The 24,569-nt window shown below is 37.5% G+C and overlaps 1 protein-coding gene across 1 annotated transcript; it reads left to right on the top strand.

Moving 5' to 3' along the window:
- Positions 1–593: 593 nt before the first annotated feature.
- On the top strand, positions 594–24,569 carry LOC145768912 (monocarboxylate transporter 12-like). The gene is made up of 12 exons (XM_082580515.1): positions 594–703; positions 1,165–1,228; positions 5,234–5,334; positions 8,429–8,532; positions 8,735–8,878; positions 11,265–11,360; positions 12,378–12,799; positions 13,334–13,434; positions 18,550–18,673; positions 21,276–21,402; positions 22,418–22,512; positions 24,315–24,569. Exons 1-12 carry the CDS (start codon positions 594–596, stop codon positions 24,372–24,374), a joined length of 1,548 nt encoding a protein of 515 aa, XP_082436641.1. The 3' UTR covers positions 24,375–24,569.

Genomic DNA, 24,569 nt, shown 5'->3' with positions numbered 1-24,569 from the left:
AGCCGTATAAGTTGTTGTACAGGTTATACAGTCAACAAAATGCCATTTTTTGGACAAAAAGTAAATATTTTCAGCTCAAAGTTGGTTGGGGTGCTAAAGCCAGGGATCCCTGGCTAAAGCTATGATAGGCGTAAGCGAAGATAGCGTTAAAGTTTCATTTAGTTTATAATTATCTAATGCACAGTGCATTTGTGTAAGACTGATAAAGCTTTACGTATAGATCATACGTTTAATAATTATCACGAGGAAGGATGATAAAGATAAGGGTTTAAGCTTTACTAGAGCTTACTATAAGATAAAGCTTTACTATAGGAGTAGGTTGAGTCAATAGCTGCGGGGCTAGTTGAGGCAGTGACTCAACTAACCCTACCTAAAGTTGCAAGCTGCTGAAATCTTACTTCTGATTTTGAATTGCTAAACGCGCATTATTAAATCAGTTACTTGGACAAAATTCGCTATTATTTTATTCTGTTACTTTTCGGTTTAGTTTTAAACTGTTTTCAAATTAAGTCTTAAAAGTCATGAAAAAAAGCTTAGAAAAACTGGTCGTGGACGACTGCCTATAGAGACCTTTGAAGTTAGTGCAAGATGGTATGTCGTTCAGAAAGGCTGCAGAAAGAGTTGGTGTGGACAAAGAAACGTTTCGTAGATATATGAAGAAGGTAAATGAAACTGGACGTGATGCTTCTAAAGTAAAGATGGGGTAGGCTAATCAAACCACAAACAAGTAGCCTACTAACTGATGTCATGGAAAGAGAAAGAGAATGAGATCATATTGTCGATTTGTGTCATGCTTATTGTGGCCTAACACCTGAAAAAGTATACGCTGGTTAGCGGTAGAGTTTGCTACGAGCAACAACGTAGATTACGTACATATATACTATAGGCTACACAATACGCATGCCTGAAAATAGGAAAAGTGGATTTGGTGGAAAAGATTGGGATATGATTTTCAAAATAAATACAATCTTGCGCAACAAAAACCTGAAGCTACTTCTTTAGCAAGGGCTTCTGCGTTTAATAAAGTGAATGTTAATAGCTTTTTTGATAATTTGTGCAACGTCATGGATCGGCATCAGTTCAGTCCCGAATGTATTTAGTCCAGACTCCATCCAAGATAATAGGTTTGAAAGGCATGAAACAAGTTGGGTCTATTGTTTCTAGGGATAGAGGAAATTTGGTGACTTTGATCGGCACCGTCTATGCTCTGGGAAACAGCATTCCACCAGTAGGTTCATCTTCCCACGCAGTTACTTTAAAGAAAATATGCTAATTGGAGCTCCAGTAGGCTCTCAAGGCTTTGCGTCTAAACTGGTTGGATCCACGAACAATTGTTCATACAGTAGCCTATAGCCTACTTAAAAGTTTTAAGTTAAAACATTTTATCCATCATTCGAAATGCTCTCCTGAAAACAAAGTGTTAGCCTACTACTCATCTCAGATATATCTCTGGAGGCTGCTGAACTGGGAAGGAAGCATATGGCATAGTAATTCTTACCATCCACCCTCACGCATCTCATAAATTACAGCATTTGGACAGGGCTGTGTGTGACCCGTTTAGGGCCTACTAAAGCAGAGCATTGAGTTCCTGGCAAATGAATAATCCTGGAAAGGTTTGTAGGCTAGTATATATGATGTAGCTGGCATTACAAACCAAGCCTATGAAAATGCTTTTTACCACACAAATATTGCTGCCAGTTTTAAGGCAACAGGGATATAGGCCTACCCTATGGCCTACAGTACAAAGTAGGTTATTCCCACTCCTGGATACAATAAACGTTCATTGATGGCATATATCAGAGGCGTCAGGTGGGGGCGGTGCCCAATATAGCCCTAAAAAATTATACATCTCATGAATGCCATTGCGTCTCAACTAACCCCACCCACTGACTCAACTAACCCTGTCTGCGGGGTTGGTTGAGTCAAATGGTGCTCTATGTTTGAGGTAATAAAAATGGCAATTTAACGTGAGATAGCATTTTTATAAATGGGAGCAGCAATCATATTTCGTTACCGTACCTTTGTTTCACGTGAAGTTTCAAAGGTGTATCTAATAATAGGTAAAAAGATATAAGGAAAAATCTGAAACATGACTCAACTAACCCCACCTTCCCCTAGGCTATATCATGTTATGTTTTGCTTAATATTACATTAAAAACAGGACGTATTTTCATATGTTCTGTTTAATTCACAAATTCGGCACCAAGCACTAGATGTGTTCGAAGGTGATTGTTTAAATTCATAAAAATGCAGCAAAGAAAAAAATCCCTATCTGAGAAAAAGGTAAGTAAGCTTACGACATTGTTGTTGTGAAATAATAATTTTCTGATGGTGGCATAAACTGTGTGGCCTACAGTTTAGGAAGAGCCTACGGCTAAAGTTCTATCCTTTAAGAAAATCGTCTAATTGCCCAAGTATCTCGATTGCTTTAACCCTATCTTAATAGGCTACGAGCTGTTTTTGTACGCGAAAAGTACGTCACGGTCTATCTTTAATTAGCCCCGTGCTAATTATAATTAATCGCTAATAAGGGGAGCTATGAAACTCACAGAGCCAAAATATTTTACAAGACAATAGCCCTGTGTATTGTGCATATAGAAATTAAATTTTTACCCAACAAATTTATTGAAATAAATTGTTTGAGATGAAAAAACGTCAGAAAGTCAGTTTGTCAGTTTTTATTCTAATTTCCAGAAAATAGCTTCAAAATTGAAATTTTTGAATTATTACATAGAGTAATGATAAACTAAACAGAAAAATACTTTTGCTCATAACTATAACGCATTTTTGGGCGTTTTTACATGTCAAAGTAATTGCACTAGCATTTATATTGCACTAACATTAACATACTGTACATCAGGGTGGTCCAAGACTGCGAACATGAAGGGCCATATTAGGGTCTGAGAAAAACTTCACGGGCCGCATAGTGAGAAATGATAACGCGTTGCTGAAAGTAGAAACGTTGTTAAATAAAAACTTAACTAGGTTGTGATTTTGAACTTCTTTTTTATAGATTTCGATCTGTTTTAGCTACATTCTTACTGTTCGCAGGCTATGAACATTAACAAATCTTGTCGCTGACAAAATACAGTTGCAATGAAAGGACTGAGTTTGCTGTTCTGATCGACCTAATGTTTTGCTGCACGCCTAATTCACTTTTTAATCTCTGCTTGCGACTCAAAAAGTTATTTTCAGCTAGTAAAAAAGATACGATCAGTGGCGTAGCCATAAAAAAAATTTGGGGAGGGGCCAGATATTTGATGAATTGAAGAGAACGACAAAGTGTATGATTTAAGCCATCGCCACCTGATGTGCAGTGGCGTATCTTGGTGGGTTGAGCAATGAGCAAGGTAAGCAGTAAAACTGGTGGGGGTTAAAGCGTGCCGAAGGCACGCGTATTCTAGGGGGGTCCGGGGGCATGCTCACCCGGAAAATGTTTGCAAAATTACACTCAAATAATGGATTATAGCGCTTTCTGGAAACACTTTTAGGGTAATATTTGTATGAAATTTATTAGCAGATAAACAGCTATTAACTTATTAAAGGTAGCTCTTACACACGAACAGGCAAAATCTGCGGCTAAAATTAGAGAACACCAAAAACTCAGCTACACAAAAACCCAACACAGTAAGCCATTCTGAAATTACTTCCACAAATTAGTTAGAAGAAACGTAAATCGCGTAAATTTTGCGCGATGTTCGATTTGCAAAATTTATTAGTGTCTTTCTGTGTGTCTAAAACAAGCCTTGGGGGTGTTAATAGCCAGATGTCTAGGAAAGCGTTATAAATTTCTACAAATTTTATTATATTTGCAACAAAGGGCTCAACTTCGGAATCCAAAGTTTGAAAATTTGGGGGTGGGGCATGGCCCCTTTTGCCCCCCCTCCCTCCCCCTGGCTACGCCTATGGATACGATATATAACAGGTCAACAAATTAGTAGCAAACCAAAACAATTTATAGCTTTTTGCTTTTGCATCCTAGTGTCGATTTTTGGTTTAAATTCAGTGGTCGACAGACGTAAGCAGGCATCCAGGGTTGCATCAGCCATTCTGTTCCGTGTGTCGCTTTTTAATCGCTTCATAACGGAGACAGTGCTAGCAACAAAAGAAAAATATTAACGCACGTTTGTGTCGTCACAAACCGACATTGTTCCCTCATAGTTACCTATTGACCCAATTATGCGCGACTTATTTAGGGTTGTGGCGAATGTAATGTATTTATAAAACGTAGGTGTGTTTTTAAACCTTGGATTTAGCAGTGATAATTCTGGCATGTACAAAGTGTTCGCGGCCCGCACAAAAGCTTCACGCGGGCCGCATGCGGCCCGCGTGCCAGGGTTTGGACCATCCTGCTGTACATTATATATAACCAGCATTGCAAGAAAATGTCTAGCCACCTGAGACGAAATGCTTATTGTGAAGTGCAGGAAGGTAGAAAAATGACTAGTGTAGGTTTAGAAAATTTGCCAAGAATATAAACTAAAAGTCAAGAAATTTCACATTTCTAGCACATTTCTTTCTGTAAAGTATTTCACTACTAGAATGGGGCATCTTCATAAAGCCTGTGTCGCTACAGATAGGGTTAAAACGGGGTCTCCGATATTTTATTGTTATTTACCTCCGTCGTTTACCTCCGACAAACCTTCTTAATGTACGGCAGCTCATCTAGAATCGTCAGCTGACAATTCATCGAAAGACATTTGTCATACCACAGTTTATCAAATTACAATCATGAAATTGCTGTAGCTACATAATTTATCACAATTACAATATCTCGTAAAAATTTCCGGAATGTAGGCTATTGATCCTAGTAAAAATCTTTCTTCGTTCTAATTCATTAATCCTTGGGAGATTTTTATTTTGAGGAATGCAACCATGATAACTTGATGACAAATTTTCATGAAATGCGGTCTATAAACTTTCGTTTTTTGTCGTAGGCTATCAACTTCCTAGGTTGGATATTTCAGCCAGGTCACCCAGTGCATTTTACCCAGTTTGTGTTTGTTTTGAGAATTTTGGAATTTCTAGATTTTAGCTAGGCCTACATATTTCCATCCCCCATCATCTCAGTTGTATCATTGTCGTGCAATAAGCCGTAGGCTATAATGCGAAAACAATTCTGGCAATTTCCAGCTGTATTTCTGTGCAACCTCAAGTTCTTTTTAATTTTCTTTTACAGCCCAAATAGTAATCAACTTTATATAGTAGACTTTCAAATTGTTTGGTTCTTTAGGTCAAAGGTTCAAGCTCTGTGGAAGCACTGGATGGAGGCTGGGGTTGGGTGATCGTATTCGCAGCTTTCATTATCTACTTTTTTGTCTTCGGGAGTTATCGGTAATTTGTTTACTTGCTATTGCCTAGGTATTGAATTTAAAACTTTCACAAACTTTAAAATCGTTTAATGGCCTACGCAAGGGAGAGGATTGGGGGTCATGTCACCCTCCACTAAGCTTAATATTTTAAATTTTCTTAGATGCTTTATTGTTTTATGCATAAGTTATTTTCCAGTTTTCTTGTCAGTACGCTTTTTAAATTGAGATTAGCTGCGTAGACCTCCCCATAGTGTGGAGGGTCTATAGTTTCCAATGACGATGACACCAGGCAGTTGCTCACCGACGGGTGCCCTAACAGTTAGCGACAATAGCCTGACACAAATTAAGACGAATTATTGTAGTGATATTTATAGCCTTCTATAGCTGTAGCCTAGAAACTATTATGATGTAAAAAATGTAAAAAGGAGTAGTTGCTATAACAGTGGCGTATTCTGGTGGGTTGAGCAAGGGAAGCAATGAAACTCCTAGGGGCAGAGATGTAGGCCTACGTATACGCCGCAAATTCTACGCCGCATACTTGAATGTTTTCAATGGGCAAAGACATATGGAACCAAAACACAGCAAAATATCAGATGAACAGTTTGAACACTTTCAGATGCTTGTGTTTCTTCGTGGAAATTCAAAATAAAACTTGTTTGTTTCGAGTGGTTTATACCGTGTGAATGTTTGGCACCTAGCATACACAATGAGTTTACGCTAGTGTATGCGCTGACGCCGCCAACTTTTTTTACAATTTACTTTGACGCATACGGCGTATGATTTTTCGAACGTTTGCGTTTACGCTGACGGCGTCAATATTTTTTGTATGCGCGTACATCACTGCCTAGGGGTAAGAGCGTGCCGAAAGCACGCGTATTCTAAGGAGGTCCGGGGGCATGCCTCCCTCCCAAAAATTTTTGCAAAATTACACTCAAACAATGGATTATAGTGCTTTCTGGAAACACTTTTAGATTAATAATTGTTTGAAATTTAATAAAATTAATTTGCGTTCTTCTGGTGACTATTTACTAGGTTACCTCGTGATGTTAAAGATGATAACTAGCTTTTGTATTTCCGACGTTTCGTCAGTCAGCACGACTGACTTTATCAAGGTGGCTAAAACAGGTTAACACAACCTGTTCAGCAACGATGGCACAACACAAAAACATACTGATAAAATGAATAGAGTAAAGCAGCAAGAATCAGAATTAAAACACGCAACAAGATACCTAGAGGTTAAACTAAATGCAGTGAATAGTCACCAGAAGAACGCAAATTAAATTTATTACTAAATGCCTGGTGAACAGTCTCTCTCTGTTTTGTTTGAAATTTATTAGCAGATAAACAGCTATTAATTTATTAAAGGTACCGGTAGCTCTTACACGAACAGGCAAAAACTGCTGCTCAAATTAGAGAACACCAAAAATTCAGCTTAACTGCTCAGTTAGCCTACAGCTAATTACTGCTGTAGTAGCCAGGATAACAGTGTAAATGTAACATTAGGCTCAAACTTTTCCTTACGAGGCAGATATAACCCTAAAGCAGTGTTGTACGCGTCAACGAAATAAATTGACGGCGTCAGCGTCAACGCGAATTGCCTAAAAACTTTACGGCGTAAAATACTGCGTCACCTCTTAAATAAATTGACGGCATCAGCGTCAGCGCTAATTTCTAGCGCTATTTTAGCCAGGGTCTCACAAAACGGAAGTATTTCACCAAGTTTAGGCTAACAATAGCTATGAATAAAGAGCAGGTATTATGATTTGAGACTGTATTGTAACTAGCTGCTTAGCCTATTAGCTATTTCCTTGTAGAAACAGAAGCATTTCAAAACGTTTGTCTGACAATCTTCTGCGTTTGGGACGCATAATGTCCTGTCCATGTGAAAATATGTGTTGCACAGCAGCGCTGGATGGTATTGGTGTGTTGTACTGTATTTCAAAAACAAGCCTTGAAAACGTTCACTCGGAAAGGTAGCCTATCGCTGAACTCCAAGCGTGCTGTGATGATTTAGCATATATAAATCTTTTAACGAGGTCCACTGCAACAAAATCGCTCTTTTCAGGGGAATAGAGCTCTTGAAATAAAGTATCTTCAACCTCCGTGATGACATTCATTGATTTTTCGCTTTCTCTGTCTGATCCCTCGTTCTCGATAGGCTAGGCTGCTGCTCACGGTATGAGTGATCACCATTTTGCGAACTTCTTCCGCTATTCCAGGTAGCCATTCCAACCAACGCGAAAGCGGGTAATTCGGTTGAGTCGCGCTGGCCAAAATACATTGTGAAACTCTCATTGTGAAACAAGATAACAAAAAATGACGCATAGCGCTTGACGCTTAAAATCGGCAAAATAGTTGACGGCGCTATCACTTCCGTCAATTTAAAAATAAAATGACGGCGCTAGCCTCAGCGCCAACAAAAAGTTGACGCCGTCAACGTACAACACTGCCCTAAAGCCATAGATTTTCTCATTACCCACCGGTAGCCTACAATATCCAACAGTAAGCGATTCTGAAATTGCTTCCACAGATTTGTTAAAAGAAACGTAAATCGCGTAAACTTTGCGCTGCTTTATTCCTTTGTTTCTCACTTGTTTCTTCGTATAGCAAAAACGAGAGCAATGGATGCGGTACGAATCTCTATTAGTCTATTCTGTGCTTACGTAAGCTTCCAACTTTTTTAAAATTAATAGCCTACCTAGCTGAAATCATACGAGGACATGAGTTAGAAACTGTTCTAATTCGTATTCCGGTAAAGAAATTACGAAATCGTTTTACTGAAAAATATTATCTTCTCTTTTTTCAATTGTGCTAAGGGAAACAATGCTTCCCTTGCTTCTATTGACGATACGCCCCTGTTACTATAAGTTATTTAAGTTTCTACGGCTTATTGGAATTAACTTGGTTGAAATAAGCTTACGATGAGGTCTGATTTTATGAAGTTGTTTACATTTTACACGTACCGTAGCCTATGTTGAAACATCATAAACGAGTAGGCTAAACTTACGTCATAAACCGCTACTGGTAGGTTGTTCCACACATTATAGCACATCTGTTTTTGTAACAATCTACACACTCACACTATGCTAAAATTCACTAATATGTTTTCATTCTAGTTGTCAAAGTGCGCTATTTGTCCCTTTGGTGAATGAATTTGAAGCAGATTTTTCTAACGTAGGTTGGTTTACTGGACTTTATGGCTTAGGAATAGCTGTGGCAGGTACAAATATTGTTAATATAGTTAAAAATTTATAATAATTTATTGAAGTAGATCGGGTATTATTGATAGTTTAAATTCATGCCTTGGTCTGAACCAGAGATGTATGGAATCAGGTTTCTGAACTCCCGACTTTGGGTTGTCTTGTTTGTATGCTACACGTAGGTCTACGTAGCCTACTGTGTTCATGAGAGGTGTTTTGTAGGTCCTTTATCTGCTGTCTTAATTGCAAAGCTGGGTCACAGGAAAACAGTGATGATAGGAGGTATGCTTGCTTGCCTTGCAACGGTGCTGTCTGCTTGGTCCCCTTCTTTGATGATATTGAATGTGATGGGTGGTGGTGTAGTAGGTAGGCAAATAGCATAGGCTATTGGGAATCTACTTTAACAGCTTAATGAAAGTAATTAAGGCCTGATCATCGTAAATTTAATGGAAAACGGCGAGATATATTTGGCGGCCTACTTTACCGTATTAGATTTCTGTGTTTGATAAAAAAAAATTGCCAAATGATTTACCAAACGAGCTATGTTTTTTATCAATAGGCTAAGGTCAATAATTTTCTTTTTATCTGTAGGCCTACTACATGCTTTCCTAGAAACAACCTCCTACACAGATACGGTAGCTTAAATATGAGCGAAAAGGTGTTTTCATTAAAGTACGCTAAAGCAAGTGCAGACGTAGTTTAAGATATTTGTAGTCGACCTATCTTGATCTGAGAGGCTTGTTCTTGTGGGAACGACAGTTTTCTATAATTTCTGTGCAGTAGCGGATCTAAAAAAAAGTTTGGAGCACAAAAATTTTAACAAAGCAAAATTTCGAAGAAATATTTGACAACACAAAAGCTGAGATCTAAAGAAGCAAAAACTTTGTTAGGAGGTCTAAAGAACTTGCTCCCCCAAAAAACTTTGATAAAATTTACCTTTTTATAGGCAAGTCGCTTTTTGTGTATTTTTTTCGACCCAAAAATGGCTTCTTGTTCAAGACGTACAATTCGTAGCCTACTTGACAATTTCAACAATTTGATGGCGGATTTATGTAAAAATTTTAGCTGCAAGGTTTGGTTCAAAAATACATTTCAGTTTCACAACTGTTTTTTTTTTTACCGCTATAGAAGGATTTCAATAATTTATTTGTCGACAAAGACAAAGTGTTGGACTGTCTTTAAGTAAAGTTTCTTTCTAGTTAACAAGATACAGTATCTCACCTCATACGAATCCCAGAATAGGCTACCGGTAATTCAATTGTTTACTGGTTGAGTGAGCAACATCTGTTTCAAAACATCACAGTAAGTTAGTTGCTTTATTTTTGAGGTAGCCTACACACAGGGGCGCCGGAACAATTTTTAATTGGGGGGGGGCAGGATCATGAAAAAAGGGCATTTTTGTTGCTGAAAGGCCAATTTATTTTTAAGTTTTAAGATAAGATATAGCGATGATGCTCATCCATCAGCTCATTATTGAATAATGATACAAGTGTCCGGTATACAAATAACAATAGCACGGAAGTGTATCATGCTATGTTATAATGATGTAACTAATTGTGATACAGAATTTTGTGTCGTGAACATTATTTCGAAGCAAAAATGAAAGATTATAATTAGGCTAAAAGCGAATAGCAGAGCTTGTTATATTTCAAAGTGTGCAGTAGCTTACGTGACCTTAAAAGGGCACCATAGCCCTTCCTGCCCCCCATCCACAGATAAATTGAAAGCAGGGGGGCATCCGCCCCCTGCTTCCCCGCTTCCAGCGCCCCTGGGTGCACATAGAATTTTCTGCTCTTTAATCCACTGCTGAGCACACGTGCATTCAATATCGCCGCTTAGGTTAAAGAAGTGTGATTAAGCAAGAGAGAAAAAATTTCAAAAGCAAAAAAGTAGCATCCAACATGTATTTTCGCGAATTTTGAGAGTCACGCGACCTAGTGCCCCATGGGATCCACACTGTGCAAGACATGAATAAAACCATTGAAATCAAAAATTCATTTTTTATTTCACACTGCTGTGCCGATAGTGATAATTCTTTTGTGTTTGCAGGGTGGGGCCCCTTAAACAAGGTTTGTATAAAAGGGTTATAGGCAAATTGTTCGTAAGCAATTGTTCGTAAAACTTTGTTAGTAAACTGTTTTTCGTAAAATGAAATCCGTAAAACAATTCTTTGTAAAGGATTTCTTCGTATACATCAAATTTTAACTGCATGCACGAAAAAGTGCTTTAGGAAGAATTGTTTTACAAAGAATTAATTTTACGAACAATTGCTTATGAACAATTGCTTTACGAAGAATTGCTTACGAACAATTTGTCGGACACCGTATAAAAGACCGCAACTCAATGGCAGTAGTGTAAATTTAGCTTTATGCCAGAGACAAATATATTAGAACCCTTCTGGCCACATTTGTATAGAAATACGTTGCTTTTTACGTAAAATATAAGCAAATAGAAATAAGCAAACAATTTTCCTTGCCGCTGGGTTTGCTTACTGACCTATCACCTAGTCCTAGCTTACCCTGCCCATCGAGTGCAGGGATTCATGATCGCGTGCCATTAAAAAAATTGTTTTATTTGTTCAGCTCGAGTTGCATTTGCTATAATGGTTATAATATATGGTTATAAGTAAGCTAATGTTTGTTAAATGGATAACTCAGTGTAAAATAATATTTTGAGTGATCAGAACATACCTCAATTGAGGAGAATGTTAGAGATCAGCTGGTATTAAGTGACTCCATGCCTTCGTTGCCAGGTATTGGACTTGGAACGGCGTTTGTGGCATCTCCTGTTATCATTGGATTTTATTTCAAAAAGCGCAGAGCATTGGCGACCAATATTGCTAGCATGGGTAAGGCCAATCAACTTCATGGCACACACTAAGTTCCCAAAAAGAAGTTACACGAACATCATTTCCTTGATGTGTCAGTGAAGACACCAGTTTGTATCAACGCTTCCAATAAGTCACATCAGATGAAGATTGATTTTCACACATACCATATTGTTTAAACTATATTTTCGTATCCAAGATAATTCCAAATATCTATTGGAGCTTTTATCATTTAAGTGTCCTAAGACAACGGTCTTTTCTGATTTTCTATAGCCTAAGTTGGAAATTTGGTGAAAACTATCTGTCAGAACTACCATATTTCTGAAATTGTAACAAACAAGAAAGTAATACAATAAATGTGTGAGAGCAAGATGATGTTGCTCATATAATCACCAGATATAATGTTAAACCATTTTTTCTCTGGCTCTCATGCAACGTTTACAACTCTGTAGTCTCGAGACAAAACTTTTAGTTTTTTCTGGAATCTCAAGTATGTAAACAATTTTTTGCTAAAACTCAATGGAAACTGTCATAGTTCCATTTAACTGCTGGCGCTTTCGATATTTAATTCAGATTGTGACATCAGAAAAAATTTGTTTGGTTGCAGAGTTCTGGGCTTCGGCTCCTCGGACCTGCTTTTTTAGATGCTTGGCATCATGGTTAAGACCCCACGTGGGAAAAGCCTTGTTCTTCGATTTATTCCCAAATTATTTCATTTGAAATGGCTGGAAGAAATTTGCTATAATCATCATGTTTGTATTTTAAAGCAAAAACGATTCTTCGCAAGAACTTTAACGTATGACTTAAAACCAGAAATGTGACATTTTTTCATTGTTAATTGTCACTCATCATTAAAGTGGATAAATGTGGTTTAAATTATTGACTGGTCTAGGGAAAATTCATGAAAAATTTGTGATGACTATCCACTACTTTGACTTGGAATTCTGCACCTATACACTAATAATAATTTTTGGTCATTTTAGCATACGTACAAGTTATGAAGTCTTCTTTACCGATTGGATAATTTATTTTACTCAGGCAGTTCGGTTGGCACGTTTATCCTTTGTCCACTGAACGCTCTATTGATTGATACATTCGGCATCCGAGGTTACTTTGTTATCCTGGGAGGAATATTTCTTCAAGTGGTGGTCGTAGGAGCTCTTATGCGTCCTCTTTCTCTCTCTTGTGCTCTGCGAAACGCAATAAAAAATAACAAACCATCGCATGAATTAGAAAATAACCGTGTAACTGAAGCAACAGTGGAAGTTGCTCTTCTGGAGACTGAAAGTACTGAAGACACGCATCAAAATAAAAGCGAAATTGAAGCGAAGCAAAAATCACAAAGTTGGAAATCTCTTTTTCTTTTTCCTCCCTTCATTATGTACTGCTTTTCACAAACCCTGTTCTCAGCAGGATACATAATAAGTCAACTGTATATCATTCCATTTGCTGTTAAACAGGTAAGCTTTCCATACGCAAGCACCCTTTCACACATGTTAGGCTAGCCTGTGATTTAGATTTAAACAAATGAAATTACTCCTATCATATCCAGGCTTACTCTCAATAATTGAAAAAGTGGACGGGAAGGCAAGGAAGCCAATTTTTGTGTCCATCGTCAGGAATGCCTTTAAGTGCCTTGCTAAAGGCACAGGCACATGCTTTTGATTTGTGTCGAACTAGCGCCATTTCGAACGTCGAACAAGGGTTCTCACCACTCGGTTAAGCAGCCGACTATTCCAGATTTATGTATAAACCATAGCATGAAATAACCAGGTACCGGTACTGTAAAAGTGAAAATAAATCAAATCCCTTCCTACTAAATGTGATAGCATTTTATTCATTGATTTTTGTTTATTGACGTTGTCATTCTTTTAACGTAGGCTACCGGTAATATGATTTATTGTTGAGAAGATGTTACACGAGCTCAAGCATGATATATTGTACCTGTGGCCTATAGGCTGTAGGCAATATACACTACCAAATTACGTTTCCAGTTGGAAATATCCAGTTTAAAAGCGCCGTTGGTCATGTCTATTGCAGCTTGTACGGAATTGGTATCAAGAATTGTTTTCGGAATTCTCGGTGACGTAACAAGGTAGCGAGGTTCTGTTTAATTGAAAACTTGTCTGTCAGAATTTTATTAGATTTTGTCAATATCTTTTTTATTTATGGTGTATCGGTGCAGGAGTTACTGTCAGAAAGTGGTCAAACAATTGTTATCCAGAGGTTCCAACTAATTTTCTTGTCAATTGAAAAATTAAGACTATTCGACAATTATTATGTCAATTATTATGTCAATAAACATTTTATACATTAGTATTACAATGAGGTTTTTAAAGTTCTTAACCTAACCAGTCATTTGGGCAACCTTGGAACTGCCATATGCTTGCGCTGAACCGAAGAACAAATACATTTGGGTTCACAAACTTCCAGTTGTAGCGCAAGACATTTTTTCAATCAATTGTTACAAGCGCATAATTTCAATTTTGGTTCTTTGTTGATGAAAAAAAACTAACTTTATTGGAAACTCTGATAGCTTTTGGTCTCATTGCAAGTAAAGATGTTTTAAACATTCGCTCTTTAACCTTGGTTCGCCGTGGAAAAAATGTTATAGTGTGTTAAAAAGCAACTTGGTCTACTTCGTCCCTTTACAGAAGCGATTGGCTTCTCTTCTTTTTTGGCATCTACATCTGCGACGTGCCGGGCATGGTCTCCTCAGAATACGCATAGCCTATGCGGATGACCTAGCGGTTATCTACCGCACAAAGTCGTGGGGAAAACCTAGAAGACACCTTGAGCCAGGACAGCCTTTCAGCTTATCTTATCTAGAAACCCTTTCAGCTTATCTCCAAAAATGGCAACTGAAACACAGCGAAACCAAATCACCACCTCCCTCGTTAAACAAAATCCAGTCAAACAAAATACATAAGGTATGGCTCTTCTTCATATGTGAATTCTTGCACCCCCAGTAACAGCTACTCGCACCCCCAATCGGGAAGCCCCGATCTACACAATCGGAAAGTTGATCATGAGCTGAATGTCCATAACATGGAAAACCTCTGTCCTTCTGCTCCGAACTAAGGAACCTTGAGGTAACATTGGACAGATCGCTCACGTACCGCCACCATTTGGTGTCACTGCGCAAGAAACTGTCATCCCGCGCTGAACTACTCAAGCACCTGGCAGGTTCCAGCTGGGGAGCGAGGGCTGAAATTTTGGGAATAGCAGCCTTACCCCCTGTCTACTCTTCAGCAGAGTACTGTGCTCCTGTCTGGTACCGCAGTGTTCACAGCTACATCATCGACACTTCCATCAACAGTGCTCTGTGCAGAATGACCGAATGCCTGCTTGCCATTCCACTGGACAATCTTTCTATTCTTTTTGGCATCCAATCTGCTGAGCTTCGTCGCGAAGAAACCACTCTGTCTCTCGGACAACGGGCATTGGAGCAGAACCACCTTCTCCATTCTAAGGTCTCTGCTCTCTTAAACGAGCATCCCCTTCGATTGAAATCAAGACATCCATTCGTGCCAGCCGCTCAACGAGGCTTACGAACAAGATATCTTTGCGGCTAATTAGGCGGACAATAAATGGAATTCTGAATGGAAGTCAAGCACTACCAGACTCCATTCATCTCCGATGACCGTCCCACCGGCCTGACGCTACCAAGACAGGCATGGGTGCGCCAACCGTCTCCGTACGGGCGTCGGGCTTTTCCGCTCAACTATGCACCAATCGGGAATGGCCTCTTTCTCTTGTGAGTGTGGTGCTGGGGACCACATCATCAACGACTGCAGCATCTTCATTTCGCCTGATGGAAAGTCTACGTGTCTTGGATGATAAAACCAAAGACTGGCTGCTCTCTAGCAGCCTTCCAGTGTAGTACGAAAACATCGTAAATCTAAGGTTGGAAAATATAGACCATACTCATGCGATTGCATTCTCTATTTTGCGTTATAGCTAGTAGGTTATTTAATATAAGGTATTGGCTAAAAAGCTCCAAATTGCAAATGAAGTAGCCTATCAACACAATAAGTTAGTATATAGCATAGTGGTTCTTAACCATTTTTATATGTTTTACCCTTTTAACATGATGAATATCAGATTTACCCCCAATATAAAATATGGTGCTCATTTATTAAAAAAACGAAAGTAACAAATTACATAAGTTATATTCAACGCGATGGTAAAGTAGTAGATAATGCACAACGAATATCAGATTTAACATGAAGTCGGTTGCGTCCTTTAGGCTTGATAGTAAGCAATGCAAAGAAGCCGCACTCGCATAGGTGAGTTGAAGAAAACGAAAGCTGAATATTCAGACCTTGAATACCTATCCTTGGATAGCAATGCTGCATTTTAACCCAAAACTTTTCTAGATTGCAAGAGTGAAACTCATCTTTTGCAAAAGAATCGTTTTTTAATTCTATAAATTCTTCTTGGATTGCTTCAGGAACATCTTTCACTTTACATACAAAAGGAGTTCTTGCTACTTTCATCAAAATGCTGCTAGTATTTATCTCTGGAAAAAATCGTTTAAACTCATCCTGCAAATTTTGAAGATGGCTAACAATGTCCTCCTTCAAGTTTTGATTGAAATCATCTCCAGTTATCTCCGTCAAACGATGAAATGATGCAAATTATTATTTTTTCTTGTTGCCTCCAAAAATTGAGCTTTACCACAAACGCATTGATGGTATTAGAGTGCATGATTATGTTGCTTCTTGGACCTTTCAGTTTCTTGTTTAGTTGATTTAATGCTTCAAATATCAGCAAGGTAAACTAATAGAGAAAATCTGTCTCCACCAAATGCCAAAAAATCGTGTTTCTGCTTTGCAACTAAAAACAAAGCTACTTCATCTCTTAGTTCGAAAATACGAAAGAGCATGTCCCCCTGTGACAGTCAGCGAACTTGAGTGTGATATAAAAGTGCAGCATGATCGGCATCCATATCTTTACAAAGCCTGCTAAAGAGTCGAGTGTTGAGTGCTGAACTTTTATCATAATTAACGACTTTAATTACCACCGACAGACATATGTTCGTGAAGTCTCTTCGGAATGGTTTTTGAAACAAGCGCAGCTTTGTGACTTATGCAATGTGTTTCTTGAATTTCTAGATTTTTCTGCTTTATCAGGGAAATCAATCCAGACTTTCCACCAATCATGGCTGGAATACCATCACTGCATACCCCAAAAAGCTTATTCCAACTCAATTCGGCTTTGTCAATCAACATTTGAAAAACATCGGCTGCTTTTGATGTTGTTTCCAAAGGTTGACAGAACAGAAATTTGTCATTGATCCTTTCATCTGTAGCATATCTGACATCTAGACAAGTAGCTGCGAGATATTGAATACATCGTTGACACCGTGACACCTTGAATGTATGACACCGTTCCATGTCAAATAAGCTATGACACCACACGGGTGTGGCAGACTTGATGACCAGTTCGGTCCTTCTGCCACTCCTATCATCATCAGCAAACAACCTAGCTCACTTTGTAATCTTGTATTGTTTTTCGTTTTGTTTTTTTTCGCATATGCTGGTGATGCAAAATAAAAGAATTTCTTCTTCTCTTCATCGGTGCTTTCATGCATATAAAGAGCAAAAACAAGAGAGGAGTCAATCTTCGATAACACTTTGTTCTTAATATCATCCGACATTTCATGGATTCGGGATTTTATTGTGTTATGAGACAGTGAGATTTGTTTCATTATTTGAGATGCTATTCTCCCAGTACCAACTTCATACTATCCAATATGCAAGGTTTCAGAAGGATTTCACCAATGTTATGTGGCTTTTTAGTCGTTGCCGCATGCAAAGTTACGGTATATGATGCATGTACACTTATACAGCGGCTTTGGTAGTGCCCCAAAACATTCCTGTTTGGTCTAGTTTTTGTCTTTTCAGACTGGACGATTTTGATTAAAAAAAGGTCAGGTTTTTGTCATCATACTTGGATGAGCATTTGCTAGGTGTTGTTTTGAAGGAGCAGGTTTCATGGTCGGCTACTGTTTGAAAATGTTTTCATTCACAAAACAAACTGAGGAATTTGAAGACCATCCTCAATAAGTCGCCATGGACTTCAAAACTTATTTGAGGTTTATTAGTGCATTTTCTTAAACTTTCGTGATGCTGCAAAACATTCAATTGTTTTTTTGCTATTACAATCTACTTTGTGACAAACAGTCCTACTTAATACAGTTTTTTTTACTAAGTGAAACAAAACTTAACAACAAAATAGAATAAGAATATGACTGAACAAAGAATTTTGAATATAGAACAAGAATTCTGTCAATTAATGACCGATAGCACATCAGACCAACATTGCCGTCGTTAGAATGTTTAATAAAATCAAAAACAAATATTTTCATTCTGGTGAGTTGAACAAACTGCAAGACGTTTTTATAAATAAAAGTGACCAGAGTGTGTTGAAGACCCGTTTGACTAGCACAGAATAAGATACTTTTCAACAATAACAGTGAAACCTTTTCAGGAAAAGCAATCCTACTATTGCGTTAATTAAAATCAGAGTAACGTCTTCGGACGTTAAAACATTGTAAAATCAACAGCTCCTGCCCACCAGTTGAGCGCTGACAAATACGTCAGCAAGAAAACCGCAGACAGTAAAATCTTAAAATCGTTAGTCAGCTTTATAGCCTATCCCTCGAGAGTATAGAAACCGCAAACGGTGATGACGTAAAGAGTGAGAAAAAACGAACATCGCAGTGTTTCTTTATTTTAAATGTGGTAAAAAAACACTGTTTGTGTATTGTTATTTACATAATTATTTTACAGAATGTATTAATCTGTCAATGAATTATTTTTACCACTAATCACTGGGCTAAAAAAGATCAACAATAAATTAACTGGGCCAGTTAAGCCGTGCCCAGTGACAAGACGTAGGCAATCACATGTATAACCAGCACTGAAATTTGGAAAGCTGTAGGCTACTAAACCTTACAGACAGTTATCGCTACTAATTAATAAAGCACTTAAAACCCGCTATCGAATAGCGAAACATAACGTTACCAACACTACCCGATAAAGAATCAATAGGCTATACTAGGCTAGCTTCGAATTAGCAGTTAATCTGAGCTAGGAAAGTAGCCTAGCAATACCTCCAGCTGGCACAATGTTTCTGTCCCGTCAATTGATGTGGGTAAATTTACCCCAGGTTAAGAAATGCTGATATAAGATGTATTTTTTAGAATCAATCGCTTGCTGATGCTCGCATCTGTTGTAATGGCACTTTCCTTATGCGCCTTATCTATTCCTTTTGCAACAAGTTTTGAAATGTTAGTTGGACTAACAGCTTTATCCGGTCTCTTTCAGGTAAGTAATATAAGTGTGCTTCAATCAAAAAATATAGATCAGCATAGCCGTAGGAGAGTAAAATATTTTAGGGGCAAACAAAATTTGCCCAAATTCGGTCTTTGCAAATATATTTTCAAAAGTGCCACATTACTCACAATCAGGCCCGCAACCAGCAAATAATTTCGGGGGGGGGGCATTTAATTTTTATCAAAAAACAAACATTAAAATGATGCATTGTGACATTTTTATGTTAATGTCCACACCCATTGATAGAGTGTGTGGCACTACCATGTTACGGTTCAGTGGTCATAACTTATGTCAATCACGTTTTTGTTTAGTACAGCATTAAAGAAAACTAGCCTTTGTAACTTTTTCTCATTTAGCTATGACTAACCAAGGAAGAAAATTACGATATTACAGTAATGTGTTCAGTCGATTACAAATAAAATACAACATCTGTAGGCTACGAACTGCATTGGCACGACTGGAGTCATAAATTAATCAATAACATATAGGCTATTTACATCAACATAAACAAACAGATACATATGAATAAACTCTAAACGGTAATTACAAATTACAATCCTGAAACATTTTGTTGGCTCAACAAGTTTTTATGTTTGTAGGCCCAAAGAAATTGACTTTGCAAATGCAAAATGACATTTTAATTTAGAGCATAATGTCTAACTTTCTACTTGATTCGGCAAGTTCGTTTAACACCAATTCCGCGCTTGGAATTTGAGTACGATGGATTTGCATGAGAGCTAGTCCAGAAAGCCTGTCCTGCCCCATAGTGCTTCTAAGGTAACTTTTCAAGCGTCGTAGACAGCTAAATGTTCTTTCTTCACAAGCAATTGTGACTGGAAGTGTAGCCAAAATTATCAAGAGTTTGTAAATGTTTGGATAAAACTCTTTTTGGGATTCTATTGCTGACACCGCATCAATCGCACTTGCTGGCCTTTCACTTTCAAGAATTCATTTAAAATCAGATTTACAAATGCCGAAGCCCAACTGAGTAGCTTATTCACCACGCTATCGCAGCTGCTTTTGATCTCGAATTATTTAGTTGTTTTTAAACGCTTTTTATGGTGATGATGGATGCTGACATTATGTATACGCTAACGAAACAGATAATAAGGATGCCAGCCTAATTTATCGAACAAAATTGTTAGCATATAGCTTCCAACCAGCGTAGCCTATTTTCGGTTTCGATAGTCTACACTCTACACTACAGTATGGCTGTACGTGTACGACGTATAGTACAATTCATACTGCATAGAACGCTTAAAAAATTTTCAAAAAATTTCGGGGGGGGCAAATGCCCCTAATGCCCCCCCCTGGTTGCGGGCGTGTCACAATCTGTGATGTGGTGTATAGTCTAATACAGGAGTCAGGAATCTTTTCAGGTAGGCTAAGTAAGAGAGCCATGAAAGATATATTTTTGGATATGTATTTCAGTAAGAACCATATAGCCAAGCCCTAGGGCCTTAACGCTTAATACAACTAACATATGCTGTAGCAGGTGATGAGTTGTGAAAGTGGGGCCATGTGTTTACTGATAATGAGAAAAACAGCGGGAGTCTAGCCTTAGGGGACCTTTCCCAGAATTTTTTGAAAAAATGCATTTAATTTAGTGCATTAGGATGAGCGTATTTTCAGCTTTAAATGTAATGAAATGTTAAAATAAAACTTTCTGTGAGCCAGATGTCGTCACGAAGAGCCATATTTGGATCGTAAGCCATGGATTCTCGACCTCTGATCTAATTACTCCAAAGTCATTAACTTAATAACTTCGCAGTGTAGCCTACGAAAACAAAGGCAACAAAAACATTCAACTTAGGTAAACAGGCTAACTTAAATTTATTCTATATTCATAGACTTGTCTGTGTCCCAGTTACGGTACTGTAAATAAATCATCAAAATGAATCTTTCTTGCATTAAACTTGCGCCTTTGAACAAACTAGTATTTGATGTTATTTTTTTTATATTACAATAATATTATAGTCAAAGTTCTTTCAGTATCATCGTTACGTTAATAACTGGACATTTTTGCCCAAATATTTTTACAAACAACAGCATTTGTGGGATATGGACAACAATTAGTGGGATATGTTCTCAGCATTTACATTGGAAATTCGACGGAATGTTGGCGAAATTCGTAAATGACGAAATTCGTACGAATGGAAATTCGACGCTTGTTAGCACGAAAGGCAATCATGAAAACACAATGTTGGGTTGACTTTGACTGCTGCGCCTCTGGGCCCACCTACTTTTAAAATGGTTTCTCCATGTCTCAACATTTACGTTGTTCATATCGCTTGGAATTTTTTCATTGTTGAAATTTCTGTGCTCCCAACTTTTTCTAGATTTGTCATACTGAGCTTACATAAAGTGTATAAGGTCTTTCGGACAAATTTCTTGGTGTATGATTAGCTTACAAATCATTGATTTTTGACGCAACCGTCCTCTTGTGAATCTTAATTGGAACATTAGTAATTAATCAATCGCAATTCGTCGGTCGTGGCTAAATATTTCTCAAATTCATATTCAACTCCGAACGACATAAAAATATCGAGATAACAATTTACTTCTTAGTAAGCTTCCTTTATTATACTTTTAGGGAGGATTTACTGGAACATCCATTGTAGTCTTGGCAGATATTGTAGGTCTTGAAAGGTATGGAATGGCACTGGGTAAAAGTACCTTGTTGACCGGTTGTGCCACATTTTTATCCCCCCCACTTGCAGGTAAAGAAAGAGTAAGTTGTAAGCTTGGTTCAGGTAACATATCAGCTATATCGTTAAGTTATTCTTGGTCTATCACTTTCAAACCCATCGTCTTTTGTTTCTTTTCTTTGGATGATTTGTGATAGAAATATCAGTAGGTTTTGGCCCCATTTAGTGCCGCTAGGTGCTGTCGGTTCGGAGACGCCGTTTCGGTGTGGAAGTTCCCGAACACTCGGTTTCGATGCTACTTCATTTTATTTATAGAGAAATTTCAAAGATCGTTTAAGTAGGAATAGCGAATGCAGACTACATTAGTTGTCATCTTGTGAGTAAATCTAGCAGCTCGACTTATGACATTAGGTGGGCTAATGAACACTATTAGTTATGTTATTCGACATATGTCGGCTTTACAGTTACACCGTAAGTCAGTGCTTCCCAACCTTCACGGAAAATTTTGTTTGGGATCCCCTTGTAGATCGTCAAAGTCTTTGGGAAATAGAGCGATGAAAAAGAACTTATTGTTTAATCAATGGAACACTTGAGCTTTCTTCTTGAATATGATAAGGATGGCAAACCTTTTTTATTGCATGGGTCACAAAAAAGACCTGAATCTAATGAAGTCAGGACAAAAAAGTTATGGGTTGAAACGAAATTTGTTTCGTTTTGAAATTTTTTTTTTTTTTTCAGTTTAAAGCCTAAACTATCGATAATAAGCTACAGTAAAAAAAAGCTCAAGATTACCAATTTAAAAATGTAATGAGCTTTCTGATTTGGGTGATTATTGTGTGCTTGATTCGAAAAAAACAAAGTTTCATCCTAAAAACCTCAAACATAACCAAATTTTGCAGAAACCTAATTCGAAATCAAACGAACCATGACAATTCTGCATCAAATAAAAATATTTAGAAACTTCAAAAATTTCTTTGAAGTAGCCCTAAAAACTCATTTTAAGTTGTAAATTTCTGTTTAGTAGGTTAATTGCGTGAAACTTAATTTAATGAGTAAAGTTACGTTATGAATTCTTCATATATTTTAGGTTTGGCTGTAGACTGCACTGGCAACGTTGGAGTAGCAATATTCTTGAGTGCGGGAATCATGTTTTTAGGGGCAATTCTAACTTTCATGATACAGGCATGTAACATCAAACTTTGTTGTACGTAAAGTTAACTACAAAATCATTAGTTCCATGAAAAAAAAAACAAGTAACAATTATGTAGCCCTAATTTATTCACATGAAGTGTGTTTACACAAAATTTTAAACCAATAAGTTCAATGAGTTTGAGTTAATTTGATGAAAACTCCAAAGTTATGCAATACATCAAAAAAACTCGGACATGGTTGCAAAATCATTAGTAGCCTACAGTAGGCCTACCTAAGTATTCCATAGTACCGTACACGTACAGCTGGTTCTTTTAGAGATTGCTTGTAGTCACACAACACTTTCCTATTGTCATCGATTTTTGTAATCATCATAACAATTGCAAAGACGCCAGGAAAAAGCTTATCAAAAAACACCAACACGTCATGACATGCTCAAGATTAGCTTGATACAATAAGCAAGAAAATGACACACCTCTAACATATAAAAAAAAGTTTAAGTTAAGAGAAAGATGGAAAAAATATTGGTTTAAAATATGAAAAGAATATAAAAAAAATATTGTTTATTTTATGTAAAAAGTACAACTCAGTAACTTACGTTACAATCAGTTCATTATGAAGACAAGAACACCAAAACTTTCCACAGTTCACAAGTCAATACTTTTTGTGATCTATACTTTTCAAAATCAAATTACGTTTTATACTTAGCCTATATTCTGGAAAGCTGTAACTACTGTAATCATTTAATTTAATCATTAACCTAACATTTAAGCAATTTTGATAAAGAAGTTGATTAGTTACAGTATATTCTATTATAAGGAAACAAAACTAAGCAACACAATTGACATGGCCAAGGCCGTGTTAACCACCCCCCGTACCCCTCGGTTGGGGAGGGACCCACAGCTGATTAGGTCCCCACTCATTTTATTCTATCTAATGTTTTTTGACTGTTTAATAAACAAAAACTGACTGCAAAGTTCATAATCAATAGTTTAAATCATGCAAGACCGCATTTACTGTTTTCTAAACCCCCGACTGAGGGCCCACCTCCACCTAGGGGTCCACTCATATTTAGTTCGTGCAGTGTTTTTCGTCTTGTAATTTTACATTTTTGTAAGATTGTCTTGCTCGATCATCTACAATCCATTCATCTCGGCGATATTAGGCAAGCGTAGTTGAAGATTAAGGAAGTAAAAGGTTTTTGGTGCCCCAAAAAAACTAACAAAATGATGCAATATTTCGAAGTAAACACTATTCAGTCAAATAACCTAGTTAGTTAATAATAAAATTGATGAATTCCAATGTGAATGGAGATACGTTATGAAATGCTATCGGTAAAGGTGGGTACACCCCAGGTAATTTTTTGCAGTTCTAACCTGCTGAAAGGCTTCACCACACAGCCCACACTAGACTATACCAACTTTCAAGAAATGCATTGTTGAAATCCTTTTGTGGTTATGAATGCAAATATTTAAAATGGTAGGTTAACTTACATTTTAAACGAAACTTAAAAGTTGTTTACTCCTGCTAAAATGATGTATGTAGCCTAAATTGTAGATTGTTTCTCCACATGGCGTGCCGAAAGAGTTTGCAGTCTGAAACGCTTTCTGGTCCTATTTTTAAGAGCAATCAGTAAACATAGGGCCCACTAGTGGATTTCGGGGGAAGGGGGCGAGATGGTGCTTACACGGCCCTGGACATGGCCTATAGCTGCTTTGTAATAAAATCCCAACTCATTTGCATGTTTGACAGAGGAGATTTTGCTGAAAGTTACACAAATAGCCTACAACATTAAAGGTTTGGTTTAAAATACTCTTTTTTATCTGTATGAACAGGTTACCATTCATTATCAAAGTCATCCTTGTAAAAAGCCTGCATCCAGTGTTACTACTTGATGCCCATTACAGGATACTAGGCAATGGACTTAAATGAGGAACGCCTCTGTACAAGAAGCTGTTTCTAATTGTACTAAACTGTATTTGTTGATTCGCTTGTAATTGGGTACGATAAGTTAAAGAAAGAAATGCTGTGCCCGTCACCTTGATTTTTTCGGAGGGTTTTCCGCACTAACCCAATAAAATGTTTGTCTA

This window comes from Aplidium turbinatum, chromosome 4 (assembly GCF_918807975.1).
Source record: "Aplidium turbinatum chromosome 4, kaAplTurb1.1, whole genome shotgun sequence".
In the NCBI taxonomy this organism is placed as follows: Eukaryota; Metazoa; Chordata; class Ascidiacea; order Aplousobranchia; family Polyclinidae; genus Aplidium; species Aplidium turbinatum.
This window is presented reverse-complemented; position numbering and strand designations above follow the sequence as displayed.